Source organism: Rissa tridactyla, chromosome 23 (assembly GCF_028500815.1).
Source record: "Rissa tridactyla isolate bRisTri1 chromosome 23, bRisTri1.patW.cur.20221130, whole genome shotgun sequence".
Taxonomy (NCBI): domain Eukaryota; kingdom Metazoa; phylum Chordata; class Aves; order Charadriiformes; family Laridae; genus Rissa; species Rissa tridactyla.
Window position 1 is genome coordinate 2,031,487 of NC_071488.1, and position 14,930 is coordinate 2,046,416.

A 14,930-nucleotide genomic window follows, 5' to 3' on the forward strand; every position below is an offset into this window, starting at 1 on the left:
TAACACCCTCTTCTCCCCCCCCAGGCGACACCGGCTCCTGCTAAATCATCTGGGAGCGACAGAGCCCGACGGAGCATCTCAGGGAAGGGGCCAGCTCTGGGTCTGGTCATTTTGGGCCTTTTTTGGGGGTGAATAAAAGGGGGTGGGTGTGTTCCTGGGGAGCTGATGATGTCATTTGGGGCACCCCAGTGTCACTGGGGGGGTCATGATGCTGCGGAGGAGCACGTCAGTGGGGGATCCCCGAAAGAGGTGGGTCACGGCCCCAAAATGTTTGAAAATTCCTTGTATGCATTACAAAAATGTTAAAACCTGTAACTATGGGCGTGAGGCATTGAAATAGAAAACAATCTCTCATTTTTTATATCTATTGAGAAATAATATTCGTTTATGTATGCAAAATGAGTTCAAAATAAAACCCTCTAAGGATTCTATGATTGATTCTGTATTATGTAAAAGATCTTAGAATATTAAAATACTTTAAAAATCTATTTATAAAAAGATATTAGTGTCAAAATAGATGCGTAAGCAGACAGCCTAAATTGATATTTTATATCATAAGTGTTAATGTATAAGTCTAAGCAGATTTTCTATATCAGTGTAAACAGATAATGTAAATTCTCTAAATATATATATATATATTTGTGTAAATAGATACGTGAGTTTAAATGTATTTGTGCAGCCAGAAAGGAAAAAATAAATAAAATTTCATGCTCAAAAGCCAAAATCACTGATTTTTACGTTGTGGATGAGGTGCCCCCTCACCGCCTCCCTCCCTGGTCCCTGTCGGGCTCGCTGCTGTCACATGCACACACACACCCAGCCCCGGTGCCCCCGCGGTGCGATGCAGCGTCCCTGGGGCTCATTTTGGGGGGAAAACCCTTGTTCCGCAGGTTTTGGGTGCAGAGGTGCTGGCTGGCCCTGCCTGGGCTGCGAGGGCGGACGGGGCCGGGAGCCCCGCAACCCGGTAAGCGGGTATGGTCCCTGGCTGGACTAAAGTGGGCTGAGAGCGGTCACTGCTCATCACACTAATGAGCGCTGGATAATTAAGGGGGTGCTGCCGCCCGGCGGCCGGTCCTGCGGGTGGGGAGCCGCGCGTGCGCCCTGGCCACGCCCCCCCAGCCGCCCTGGCCACGCCCCCCCAGCCGCCCTGGCCACGCCCCCCCAGCCGCCCTGGCCACGCCCCCGGCGGCGCTGTGCGTCAGTCCCGCAGCTCGTGCGCATGCGCGGCTTCACGGCCACGACCCGGCGCCGAGCCTCGCAGAGCGGCGGTCGGAAGGCGAGCCGGGCCCGGTGGGCTCCCCACCACCCGGAGCGGGTTCTGTGCCGCCCGCCCGGCCCCGAAAGCGGCCATCGGCGCTCTGGTACCGGCTCTTACCGCGCTCCCGGGCGGGCCCGTCAGCCTTCTGTGTGTCTAGCTCTATGGCCACGCGGTCCTCCAAGGCACCGGAAGTGCCTGTCAGTCGTCCAGAAGTTCTTTATCGCAGTTCAGTCCTCCGGGACACGCCGGAAGTGGCCCCTCAGTCCTCCCACGGTCGTCTCTATGGCAGTTTGGGCCATAGAGAAAACCCCACAGAAAATGGTTAACCATTAACAATTAACCACCGTTAACAATTGTCAACCAGGGCTAAGCGGGGGAAAGTCCCCGCTGTGGGGGAATGGGCCCCAAAGCGGGACGGGAAAAGGAGAAGGGGCAGCTGCGGAAAACGACTTCGACACCTTCAAGAGAGATTAGAGGGCGAGTTTCTAAATGCTTTCTATAAATATGCTTTATATGCATTTTAGAAACCTTACATACCCTATATACACCTTATATACCATATATAATGGTATATATATACCACGTATACCATTATTTACACTCATGTATATATTTAGACACACACACATATATATATTTGGGGAATATGTATAATCTTTTTACACTTACATAGAATATCTCTCTAGACTTAGGTCTACTTAGACTTTAACACTTATATAAACATCAGGACTATCTGTTTTGACGCGTCAGTATCTTTTTATAAGCAATTTTTAAAAAAAAATTATATTCTAAGATCTTTTATGTAATACAGAATCACAGAATGGTGAGAGAGACAGGATTTTATTTTGTACTCACATACATAAGTTATTTTTTTTACATATATATATATATAAATGATTTTTCTCTCTTTCAACGCCTCACACCCACAGTTACAGGTTCTAGCGTTTTTTTTTAATCGCCCTCCATGAATTTTCAGACATTTTGGGGCCGTGACCCACCTCTTTTGAGGGGGAACCCCCTGTGACCCCCACATCCCCCACTCACCTGCTGCTCCACCGCATCATCGCCCCCCCCCCCCCCCCCCGGTGACATCAGGATGCTCCAAATGACATCATCACCCCCCTCAGACACCCCCCGGCTTTTTATTCACTAAAAAAAAAGAAAAAGGCCCAAAACGCCCAGACCCAGGGCCGGCCTCTTCCCCTCAGGGGGGCTCCGCCACCGGCTGCAAACCTGGGCTGGGGCATCTCTCGAGCAGCACCAGACGCGCCCAACGAGGCACCTGGAAAACAAAAATCCCCAATTAAGAGTTCAGCGGGCTAAATAACTAGCAGAAAAGAGAGGAATTCCGTCAGACTGAGGGACGGGACAGGAGCTGAGCTACAGGAGGATTGTGGGGAAACAGCTCAGCTCAAAATACAGCACAGCCCGCAAAAGCCGGAGCCATCCAAACCCTTAAAATCAGGATTATGACGAATTGATGCCATTTCGAACGCGTTCTTAGTGTAACAGCGAACCCTCCGGCCGGCGCTGGGCAACACCGGCCCCTTCCCGTTTCCCTGAAAAGGTGAGCGATAGGTTTACGTGCACCCAATAAAAATACGCTATAAAAGTATCTGACTTTCCTCTGGCGCTACTTTAGCTCGCACAGCTGTGAATTGATACCATGACACTCTCTCTCTCCCCAAAATACACAGTTATAATCGGACTGCGGGGCTTTTTGTGCGCTACACAAGGAGGAGGGACATCTGGCCGGCGGCACTGCCCGAGAGAGATGCTGCTGGGCTGGCGGGGGAACGCGCCACTGAAAGCCGGACAGAAGTCAAGAGCACGCCGCCTAAATATTTGGAAAAACCCCGTTACGTTCGGTTGCCTCTTTTTAAAGACTTAGAGCAAATCCCTTCCTCAATCTCCACAGCACCTTGTAGGGCTTCAGCTCCCTTTCCCGCTCGCTCATCCCGTCAGAGCCCCCCGTCGGTCTCTGCTCCGCAGCTGCTTTATCCTTCTCTCCCCCGTCCCGGGGGTCCCCGCTCGGTTCCTCTCTCACTCACTCATCTCTCCGCTGCCAAAACGCTCCGTCAGGCTCCAGTGCTCCCAGGGGATTTGGCAGGAGCTGGTGTCGCCTGGTGGGGGGGGGGGAGAAGAGCGTCTTACGGGGGTCCCAGTGGGGTGTGAGGGGTCCCAACGGGATGTGGGGGGTACCAGGAGGAGCTCCAGGGGGTCCCAGAGGGCTCTGGGGTGTCCTGGGGGGCACCAGAGGGGGATCTGTGGGGCCCTGGGGAGGTGTAGGAGGGTCCCAGAAGGCTCCAGGGGGTCCTGGGAAAACATGAAGGGTCCCAGGGTGTGCTGGGGGGCTCTTGTTGGGTCGGGGGTGGGGGGGGGAGCCCAAAGGGTCCCAGAGAGATGTGGGGGGTACCAGGGGGCTCTATGAGGGGGTGTGTGAGGGTCCCAGGTGGCTCCAAGGGGTACCGGGGGGCTCTGGGGGGTTCTCAGGGGGTGTGTGGGGACCCAGAAGGTCCCAGAGGGCTCTGGGGTGTCCTGGGCGGCTCCAGAAGGCTCGGGGGAGTCCCATGGGGAGTCACAAGGGGCACCAGAGGGTGCAAGGGGATTCTAGAGAGCTCTGGGCAGCTCTGAGGGGGTGTGGGGGGTCCCAGGAGTGTCCCAGGGGGATGTGGAGGGTACCGGGGGGGGGGCTCCAGGGGGTCCAAGAGGAAACTGGGGTGTGCTGGGGGACTCCAGGGGAATCTGGAAGGGGTGTGGGGGGTCCCATAATTCTCCAGGGAGTCCTGGGGGAACATGAGGGGTCCCAGGAGGTCCTGGGGGACACGGGGGGCATGGGGGGCTGTTCCAGGATGGTCCCAGGGGGATGTGGGGGGTACTGTGGGGACTCCAGTGGGTCCCAGAGGGCTCTGGGGTGTCCTGGAGGGCTCCAGGGGGGTCAGGTGGTCCTGTGAGCGGTGTAGGAGGGTCCCAGGGAGCTGCAGGGGGTCCCAGGGGATTCTAGAAGGCTCTGGAGGGGCTCTCAGGGGGTGGGTGGGGGTCCCAGGGGGTCCCACAGGGCTCTGGGGTGTGCTGGAGAGGGTGTTGGAGGGTCCCATGAGGTTCTGGAGCGCTCAGAAGGGTCCCAGAAGACTCCAGAGAGTTCTGGGGGAATATGAGAGGTCCCAGGGTGTCCTGGAGGGCTCTGGAGTGTCCTCGGGGCCTCCAGGGGACTCTGGGGGTCCCAGAGGGGTCCTGGGAGCATGTGGGGGGGGGAGTCCCAGAAGGCTCCAGGGAGCCCTGGGGAAACATGAGGGGTCCCGGAGGGCCCTGGGGGGCTCTCGGGAGATGTGTGGGGTCCCAGAAGCGTCTCAGGGCGATGTAGGGGGTACTGGGGGAGGCTCCAGGGGATCCCAGGGATCTCTGGGTTATCCTGGGGGGCTCCAGGGGTATCTGTGGGGTTCTGGAGGGGGTGTTGGACAGTCCCAGGGGCCTCCATGGAGTCCCAGGGGCAATGTAGGGTGTCCCTGAAGGCTCCAGGGAGTCCTGTGGGAACACAAAGGGTCCCACGCATTCTGGATGGCTCTGGAGGGTCCAAGGAGGGTCCCAGGGGGATGTGGGGGGTACCAGGAGGGGGCTCCAGGAGTTCTTAGAGGGCTCTGGGTTGTCCTGGGGGGCTCCAGGGGATGCCGGGGGTTCCTGGAGTGGATGTGGGAGGGTCCCAGGAAGCTCCAGGGAGTCCCAGGGAGAACATCAGGGGTCCCAGGGGATCCTGGAGGGCTCCAGAGTGGTCCTAGGAGAACATGCGGGGTCCCAGGGGGTCCTGGAGCACTCTGGGGGGATCTCAACGGGTGCAGGGAAATCTCTCCTTTCTCCCCTCATTCCTACCAAATTTTACTTTGTGCGTGTGTGCATGCCCATGCTCGCTGTCCACATATTTTCTCTTTCTCAGAACAATCTCCTTCTGGCCTTTCGGGGCCCCCCCGGATGTCATGGCCATGACACCTACGTCATGATGAACGTGGGTGCAGAACACCCAGCACCACCAGGGGCTGGTCTCCCAAAGCAGCTGAACTCTGGCATTGGCACAGACACCACAAGAAGAAAAAGAAACAAGCCAAGCTCACCAGCAGCTGAGAGAGAGGGACTGGTTTTCCACCAGAGACTGGAAATCCCGTCAATGGGGGGGTCTCGGCAGGCGTGCCGCGCGGCATGCTCGCAGGCGGAAAGGTTGAGGAAGGGAGTGTTGGGTGACCCAAACGCAAACGTATTTCTCTGCTCCTGATGAACTGAAATCGTGATGTGTCCTGGTCCTGGGATAAGGCTTGATCTTTGAAGGTAACCTTCTCTCCAGGGCGTGCAGAAAGATGGACGGAGACTGGGGTCCCTGTGGAGATCGGAATGGACCTGGCTGATCCAAGGACACCTTCTATATTTATTCCACAAGCTTCACGCGTCCAAGCGGCAAACCTGGCTCTCCAGAGCTGAGCGTACATCAAGACATCTCCAACGATAGGAACTTCTCTCTGAAGAGTGTACACGAAGCACCCAGGTCAAGCACCCTTCCTCCAACCTTCAGCACTTCTCCACTGTAACCAACGGCTGCAGCAGCCCGGAAAAGCCCCCTCCAGCAGCCGCCACCAAAACCCATTCACTGCACTCCCCTGCGGCTCCCCTCCTTCTCGTCTCGCTACTGACAGCGAGGAGATCGCGTAAGAAGTTACATACTAATACCTCAGAACATCCACGAAAGAAAAAGAGTCAATTTGCTACTTAGGAAGAGGAACCCCCCCAGAGATGTGGAGGTGGCTGCCACCAAACGTGCATCTTTTAAGTAAAACCAAAAAAAAATAAGAGCGTTTGGCAAAGAATTTCTAGAAGGTGGTGTCATGAATGTAGATTTTTTTTAAGATCCTGCCAATTACGCCAATTTGTGACGGAAGAAATATTACGGATCCTACACAACTTTGAGGTAGCAGCAATTTAAGATTCATTAACACAGGACTAGGCTGTACGATTTTTTAACAATACTTATTCGCCATCCAGTTATCAGAGGGATTTAGTAAAATTTGCTATAATCAACACAGCAACGTAGCTAAAGGTTGGAAAATGGCAAGGTTCACCCAAAACTCACGACGGAATTTCCTAAGTCAAATTGCACAGGCACACAAACAGATACAGAGGTTAGCCTAGGAAATCAAGATGTTTCTCCTTCTGCAAATTATCGGTCCCAAACAATCTTTGAACCTTGAGAAATCTAGTTGTAGTGAATTACTCACTCTTCCCCTTCATCCGCAACCAAGACAAGAACACAAGGTTGGCCAGTCCTGCCGTCGCAACGCGGCCCAGGAGTTCTGCACTACCACAGGTGGAAATTCAGAATATAGACCTACTTTTTGGGGGTTTTTGTCCAGGCATTTGAAAAGAAATGACCTCATTTATCACACGAAATAGCCACAGAAGGCTGCCTAGCTACCTGATTTCTACTGGAAAGCACGATACTTTTCTTAAGAAGGTATCAAAGATGGGACCCATGAGCACTATCGGAGGAAAGAAGTGGGGTTAAAACACCTCGTTATTCTGGAGGTACCAAAAGGAATGAGGAAAGGGGAATACGATCAGAGACAGATGCCTCAGAAAGGGAGCACACGCACGAACGTTACATGCATCAGCTGTGTCGTGAAAAGTCGTTATCTTCCCATCTGAAGCCCTCAGGGGCATTATAAATGTAACGGATTGGGACCTATAAAGGAAGATGCATGAAAACAAAAGAGACACCTGCCTGGAGATCATCTCTGCCGGGACTCGAACCCGGAACCTCTGGATTAGAAGTCCAGCGCGCTCGTCCATTGCGCCACAGAGACCTCACCGTGAGTGCAGCATCCGCACCAGAACTGAAAAATCCCGCAGCCCCCCCATCACCGGAGGGTCTCAACACCCCCCTCTCACAGCGCGGTGCCGAGGCAGCGCGAAAACCCGCTGCCCAGATTGATCTCCCTTGCAAATTGCCAGCTCTCGGCACCCCCTTCTTCCACAGGGATGGGCGATAATTCTGGGAAGGATCTACATCTCTCTCGGCAGCAGGGATGCAGCAAAAACCTGGATGCAGGCTTCTATCTTCCTCTCTGGCAAGCTTTCCGCAGCACCTCTAGCTCGACCGAGGGCAGAGCTAAATCCTGGAGTAGAGTTAATTGCTGCATCTCCCTCAGCATCCTCACTGCAGAAGCCAAGAGAGATGAAAGCGGATTTAGCTTCCGACACTGAATGCTAACAATGAGGAAGAAAGCTCTGTCGCGACGAAAAATGCAGAAACCTGTGGCCTGAGCTGAGAAGTAGAAGGAAAAAGCAGCTATCGTGTTTTTATTTTCAGCAAGCTGTCAATCGAGGGTTTAATGTTTCTCTGTGGGCATCTTCCATTGGAAAAAAAATTAAGATTACATCAAAACAACAGGAAATATCCCTTTACATCCGCTGAGCTACTGAACAATCGATCAAACCCCGTGACACAATTCTTTGTTGTGAACAAACACATTCTGCATTTCTAGAACGCGTGAGTTTTAGAGTATCGTTTACTCACAAAATATGCTCTTAATTAGGGACGAACGTGAAAGGCGAGATGCTAAAGCCGACAAGCTTTTACCTCGGGGTCGCTGTGACCTGAAGACAAAACCCAACCTAAGCCAGGTCCCACCAGCTGAGAACACCCCACCCCAAGGATAAAGCGATACGAGATTTGCCCTTCGATGGAAGCCGGTGTACAACTGACCGGAACGACAGATAAACCCCACCACCACCTGTACCAGGCACCAGCGTGAGAGCCTGGAACCTCAAAATAATTGTCTCAAAGCTTGCTTAAGCTTCTGCAAATCAACGGCCGGGCTTGCAGCTGGTAAGAAGCTCACTTGTGTCTATTTAGCACCTTCTGCAGACCATTCTCTTGCTTATCAGTCCCCACCCAAGATTGCCATCAGCTGAAAAGGGTGTGGGTCTTTGCTTACAGGAGACCCTGCCGACCTGGGGGCTTTCCCAGACGTGTCCCGCTACCCCAAACTCGCTGAGGCATGAGGACTGTGCTGAGCCAAGTGCTGCCCAAACAGCAAGGGGCAGGAAGAGCTCATACGGCCACCGTGTCAAACGACAGTTAGCTGGGCAAAGGCCACCATCACACTGACTGGTCAAGCTACGGACCGACCTGGACTATAACTGATGCGGTGACCCACCACCACTGGAAGCGAGACCCCCTCACCACCACCACGACTTGAGAACCACGGTTGGACTCGATGATCTCAAAGGTCCTTTCCAACCATGAAGATTCTATCAACGGGACGCCGCTGAAATTCCAGAGGACCGCCGAGACGTCGTCGGGCCTGTGGTGGTGACTACACTCTTGCCGTGCTCCGTAATACTGCTGCTCCTTTCTGCCTTTCCTCTACTTCCACCTTTACTCTATCACTCGTCTCAGCAACTGTGGCTGGGGAATAACAATGAACCTGCGGTGAGCAGCATCCGACATCATTTGTGTCTTAATCTCACGCTTGGAAATCGTTGAGAACCTCTCCTGGGCCCAACGTAGTCGGACCGGGACATAACTACCAGTTTAGACCGACGAAGACCTGGCGCCACTGACCGTAGGTGTGGACCACCTACACGGAACAAGCGTGTACGGATCCTGCGTGGGCCAAGTACACACTGATTACGGGAGCAACAGCGATCTATTAGCCCACCCCTCAACATGAAAAACGCGACTGGTCTATACAACTGTCTCATCGCGTATATAATCCCTGCTTTCCTCCGTATCCGTGTCCTCCATGCACGAGGCCGGGGCACCGCTCTGCACATAGCTAAGATACAAAAGAATAAATTCCGTTGGTAACTCCATGCTAAGCATCCGTGCCTCCCGTCTCGGCTGGCGAAGAACCGACTTTTACACAAACCGGGCCGTGAAATCACGTGGCGCTACCAAGAAGAGGCACGGCGCTAACAATCTCAGCACATCTAATGCAATACCAATGAATTTGGGTTTGGTTTTTTTTTTTTTTTTCCTTTTTACTGATGCTCTGGGGCTTTGGAAAGGTTTACGGTTGTCTTGACAAGTAAAATCCAGCTAGAAGTGGTGGGAAAGAAGGCAGGGGTTTAACTTCTATCAGATACAACCCTTCCTGCTGCAAAAGATACCCAGGAAATCGATAATCCTTGAACTAAATTACTCTGTGAACCAACCGTAGTGCCAGTCTGTAGCGCCGTCATCACAGCAGTGCCTTGAGAAAAACTCAAAGTCTAAAAAAAAAAATACCTATCTACAGGGCAAACAAAGGCTGCGCTTAAAAAAGTCATATAATAAATCTTAGACAAAGTTATAAAGCACTAATATAGAACAGAAAGGAAGAAAAAAACCTCCCCCCCAGCCTGTGGCTGCACGATGTGCATTCCTCACGAGAGAGGACGACACCGGCTCTTGTAATATGATTTTGGGAGGCTGCTCCTCAAGAGCAGTGCCTATTTTCAAGCCATTAACAGTTCTGTCAGCAAGCGGAAAATCTGGAGCTGAAGTATTGAAATTAAACCAATCTCAGAACAACGACTGTGGCTTTGTGGGCAGCCGCATCCCAGGGGTCGGCGGGCAGATGGGATTTGAAAGAACCCCCAGTTCCTCCTGACCGGAGCTTGTCGCAGCTCCGCAACCTGCCTTTGCTCTCATATGTCTTCAAATAACGCAGAGCCCAGCGGCACACGTGCCCGTCTTTGCACCTTCAGGGATTTGGCCACTCTCCCCAGGGTACCGGCTGTCCCTCTGCTGTCCCCACATAGGACATACTTGGGAAGCAGAGACTGGAACGAGCAGCACAGAGGGGCAGGTAGCTTATTTTTGGTGCTGGGACGTGCCAACACACCCATTTCTGCGGGAAGAGATCACAATGGAGTTCAGTAAGTTGTGCAATATCCCTCTTTGGATACAGAGGAGGAGGTGCTTATAATGCGCGCGTGTCCCCAGCACGCAGAAGTGTGGTGGGAGTGAAAAAGCCGCAGGGGGTCCAAGCAAGTCGCAAAGTGGCCCGCAGCTCATCCCTGATGGCCTTCCAGCAACAAATTTGCTGCAGACAGGAAGAACATGAGCAAGGATGCAGTGGACTGGGGTGAACCGAGATCACGTACTACCTTAGAAACAGGTGGGAAAGGCCTTTTGCAAGACACAGACTGAAGCAGTGAGATGGCTTCCTTGAGCCGTAAGGCGCCACCTCACGTCAAGCTGCTCTAGGGCAGCATCGTCAGTGCCGAGAGACTTGAGAAAAATCTCTTTGCACACCTAAACAATAGCAAATCCGTATCAGAGCTGGGGCTGTTTTAAGGCATCCGTGGCTAAAGGCTTTATAGTTTACACAACTGCCCTAGTACCGAATAAAACTTCGGAGAGCCACCAAAGAGCCAGTCCCACCACACTAAGGATAAAGCTTTAGAAGCCGCATGCTTGCAGGCCATGAAGCCCCTTAACCTGTGTATCCACAACGCGGAAGGGTTTTCCCCAAACCCTTACAATTTGCGAGGTATATTCTTGTCTTTTTCCTAAACTTGTGATCCTTTCTTTATTGCTCCTTCCTTCTTCCGCCAGCCATCCAAAACGCAGCCAGGTACCTCGCACTTGATTTCACCACCACATCCCATGCGTCTTTAAACCCTCCAGCGCCTTTCTGACCCTACCTTTGACTGTGGGACTGCGACGGTTCATCAGGGGCTCCTGTATTTTGCTCCCCCTGATAATTTAGGTGTCATAGCGAGACACAGAGCCAGTTTCAGAAGCTTTTGGGCTGGCTTTGGTGGCCGTCCTGAAGCTTGCAGGGCCAGGACACAATTCAGCAAGATTTTTCTACAAGCTTACAGTTACATTACAGAGGATGCTCTTTGAAAAACCAGCTCAGCTGTCATCTCAGTATCTAAGATTATATATATATACACACACACACACACACACACACAACTGTTGCCCCAAGCCCCGTCCAACCTGGCCTTGAACCCCTCCAGGGATGGGGCAGCCACAGCTTCTCTGGGCAACCTGGGCCAGGGGCTCACCCCCCTCACAGCCAAGAATTTCTTCCCAATATCTCATCTCAATCTCCCCTCTTCCAGTGGAAAACCCTTCCCCCTCGTCCCATGGCTCCCCTCCCTGCTCCAGAGTCCCTCCCCAGCTTTCCTGGAGCCCCTTGAGGGACTGGAAGGGGCTCCAAGGTCTCCGCGGAGCCTTCTCCTCTCCAGACTGAACCCCTCCAGCTCTCTCAGCCTGTCCCCACAGCAGAGGGGCTCCAGCCCTCCCAGCATCTCCGGGGCCTCCTCCAGCCCTGCTCCAACAGGTCCAAGCAAGATTTGAAGCACCCAGAAGGCAAAAACACTCCCTCTTCCTTTATTCTTCACTGAAAACTGGCATTAGCAATCTGTGCACGCTGCTAGCGTCACGAGAGCCAAAAAGCTTTTAGGTCTGATGGAGTTTGATGTCGCCAGCAGGACAGAGCCGTTCATGCTGCAAAAATTCAGGGCAGATTTTAGGGCCAAGGGACTGGAACCTCTCCTTTCTTCCAAGGAATGTTGACCCACCGAATCCTAACACAGCGTCATGTTATTTTCACTAAAAAAAAAAAACCAACGCAAACTAGTATTTTACCCCTAAAATTACAAGTTTAGCTGCAAATTGCTATCCTCGCGCAGTGCTAGGGTTTGTGTATTGTGGTGAAGGCGCAGTGTCTTGGCTTACCCTGGATACCCGGCCGTGTCCGGGCAGGGTGGGCACAACCTGCCCCATTTCTCCACGCTCAACTGGTGGCTCCAACCTCTCCCAGAGCCGGGAATGGCGGTGACACCCATCCAACACTGGGACATGGCGGTGATACCCTCCCAGCACCGGGGCATGGCGGTGACACCCTCCCAGCCACCGGGGCATGGCGGTGACACCCACCAGCACATGACGGTGACACCGTCCCAGCCACCGGGACATGGGGGTGACACCCACCGGGACATGGCGGTGACACCGTCCCAGCCACCGGGACATGGGGGTGACACCCACCGGGACATGGCAGTGACACCGTCCCAGCCACCGGGACATGGGGGTGACACCCACCGGGACATGGCAGTGACACCGTCCCAGCCACCGGGACATGGGGGTGACACCCACCGGGACATGGCGGTGACACCGTCCCAGCCACCGGGACATGGCGGTGACACCCACCGGGACATGGCAGTGACACCGTCCCAGCCACCGGGACATGGCGGTGACACCCACCGGGACATGGCGGTGACACCGTCCCAGCCACCGGGACATGGCGGTGACACCCACCGGGACCTCCCAGCACCGTGCTGGCTGCTTGCCCAGGCTCTGCCAAGCTCCTTCCACCCCCACCCCAGGCCCTTTCTAATCTCCACGTTTCAGGTTTTGCCTCTTTTTTCTTCCCCTCTGAAAAAAACCCCAACAAACAAACGCCAACTCTCACAGGATTTCTCTGGTAACCCAAATCCCGTCGGTCACTTACGCTCGCTCAGCCTGAGGTACTGAGGCGCCCCCTCTGCCGCTCCCCAGGTCTTGGTTTCAGCTCTTTTCCTTCCACAACTTGGTGTCTTCTTGCAGCTTCGGCCACCTCGGGTGTCCCGGCCCCCCCGAACCGGCCCCCCCGGTTCCCCCCGCCACAGCGGGACAGGCCCCGCCGGCCCCGGCCCCCGCCCCGAGGCCGGCCAAGATGGAGGAAGGGGGGGGGGGGGGGGGGCGGCTCTCCGGGCGCCTTCCCGGCCCCACACAAAGCTCCCGCGGCTCCGGGCTCCGTCTTCTCCGCTCTCAGCTCCAACTTTCTGCGCTCCTCGGCTGGGCCCGCCCGGGCCTCTTCTACCTCGGCTTCCTCCCTCCTTTCCGGCACTTCCCCCGGCTCCTTTGTCCCCTCTCGGCCTGCCCTTTCCGCCCGGGGCGGCCCAGCCGGACGGGGTTTCCATGGGAATGGGCGGGGGGGCGGCAGGGGACGACGGGGAGAAGGGCTGAGGCGGCCGGGCTGCCCTTCCCGCCGCGGCCGGCCGGGGCCTGGGCAGGCGGGCGGCCCCTCGGGGGCCGTTTCCTCACAGGGAGCTCTTTGTTGGGGTTGTGGTTTTGGGGTTTGTTTCTTTGTTTGTTTGGGTTGGTGTTTTTTTTTTTTCCCTCCGCTGGAAGGGAAAAGTAACAAAAACAAAACAAGCAAAGTAGAACCATAGAATCACAGAATGTGTTGGGTTGGAAGGGACCTCTAAAGGCCACCCAGTCCTTTAAAGCAGGGACATCGTCAACTAGATGAGGTTGCTCAGAGCCTCATCCAGCCTGGCCTTGGACATCTCCAGGGATGGGGCCTCCACCCCCTCTCTGGGCACCCTGGGCCAGTGTCCCACCACCCTCAGTGGAAAGAACTTCTTCCTAATGGCTGATCTAAACCTGCCCCGCTCTAGTTTAAACCATTGCCCCTCGTCCTGTTGCTCCGTGCCCTTGCAAACAGCCCCTCCCCAGCTTTCTTATAGGCCCCATATGAAATACATGGTGGAAAGCCCTCGTCCCCACCGTGGCCACGGCCGACGAGCTGCCATGGGAGCAGCCCCACTCGGGGAACCGCGGCCGGCTCTGCCCAGTGGGGTTTGCCCCGCAGATCCCCCACAGATGGGGGGAATCAATGCCGGGGTGTAACAAGAGCCCCTCTGCTGGGAGGACAGGCTGAGAGAGCTGGGGGGGTTCAGCCTGGAGAAGAGAAGGCTCCGCGGAGACCTTGGAGCCCCTTCCAGTCCCTCAAGGGGCTCCAGGAAAGCTGGGGAGGGACTCTGGAGCAGGGAGGGGAGCCATGGGATGAGGGGGAAGGGTTTCAAACTGGAAGAGGGGAGATTGAGATGCGATATTGGGAAGAAATTCTTGGCTGTGAGGGGGGTGAGCCCCTGGCCCAGGTTGCCCAGAGAAGCTGTGGCTGCCCCATCCCTGGAGGGGTTCAAGGCCAGGTTGGACGGGGCTTGGAGCCACCTGGGCTGTTGGGGTTGGGAGGTGTCCCTGCCCAGGGTGGGTGGAACTGGATGGTCTTTACGGTCCCTTCCCACCCGAACCATTCTCTGATTCTAAAATGCATAAGCAACACCCTCCTTTACGGCCACAAGCTGGGCTTTTGCTTTTAATGTATGGTTCTTGTATTATTCTGGTTGGTTGTTTTTCCTTGAGGAATAAAAGAATAAAAATTAAGAGGTGTCTAACACAAAGGGAAGGTAAACCGGGGGGGTCCCTACGGAGGTTTAGCCAGGCAACAGGAGCAGATTTCACAGAATCACAGAATGGTAGGACTGGAAGGGACCTCTGGAGATCATCTAGTCCAACCCCATCTGAGGATGGAGAACACATCAGTAGTGGTGGCAACACACTGCAAACTCTTCACTCACCAATGAAACCAATTGCTGCAGGACAGCAGTGGGCCCAAAGATCTTCAGGAGGTCGAAACAAGCCCATGGCATTTATTTAGGTAGCATAAACAGACCCTACAACCCTACTGATCCTGAGCAGGAACAGCAGGATTGCTTTCTCCTCTCATCCAGAGAGGTGAAAGACCCCTACTCGGAAGCTGGGATCCCAGAACTGGTAAATGAAATGGCTCTGGAGGACACCAGCTTCAGGAGGAAGGCGATGTATTTAAACACGGAGGCTAAAGAGACTGGAAAGGGTGTGCTC

General features: G+C 54.5%; 1 protein-coding gene and 1 non-coding gene across 5 annotated transcripts; both read right to left on the bottom strand.

Annotated features, from left to right (window-relative positions):
* Positions 1–2,381: 2,381 nt before the first annotated feature.
* Positions 2,382–13,275, bottom strand: LOC128900985 (translation initiation factor IF-2-like). 4 transcript variants are annotated; one of them, XR_008463391.1, is made up of 4 exons: positions 12,751–13,267; positions 5,708–5,763; positions 5,365–5,624; positions 2,382–3,381 (listed from the first exon to the last, which is right to left on the bottom strand). XR_008463391.1 is itself a non-coding variant. In XM_054182695.1 (3 exons), exons 1-3 carry the CDS (start codon positions 13,199–13,201, stop codon positions 2,463–2,465), a joined length of 789 nt encoding a protein of 262 aa, XP_054038670.1. In that variant the 5' UTR covers positions 13,202–13,275; the 3' UTR covers positions 2,382–2,462. The 4 variants fall into 4 exon arrangements, 1 of the variants encoding a protein (XP_054038670.1); XR_008463390.1 differs by having other exon boundaries at positions 2,382–2,540; positions 3,180–3,381; positions 5,365–5,763; positions 12,751–13,264; XR_008463389.1 differs by having other exon boundaries at positions 5,365–5,763; positions 12,751–13,265.
* TRNAR-UCU (transfer RNA arginine (anticodon UCU)) lies at positions 7,028–7,101 on the bottom strand. Its single transcript has one exon. It is a non-coding gene; the product is annotated as a tRNA-Arg (tRNA).
* Positions 13,276–14,930: the final 1,655 nt, after the last annotated feature.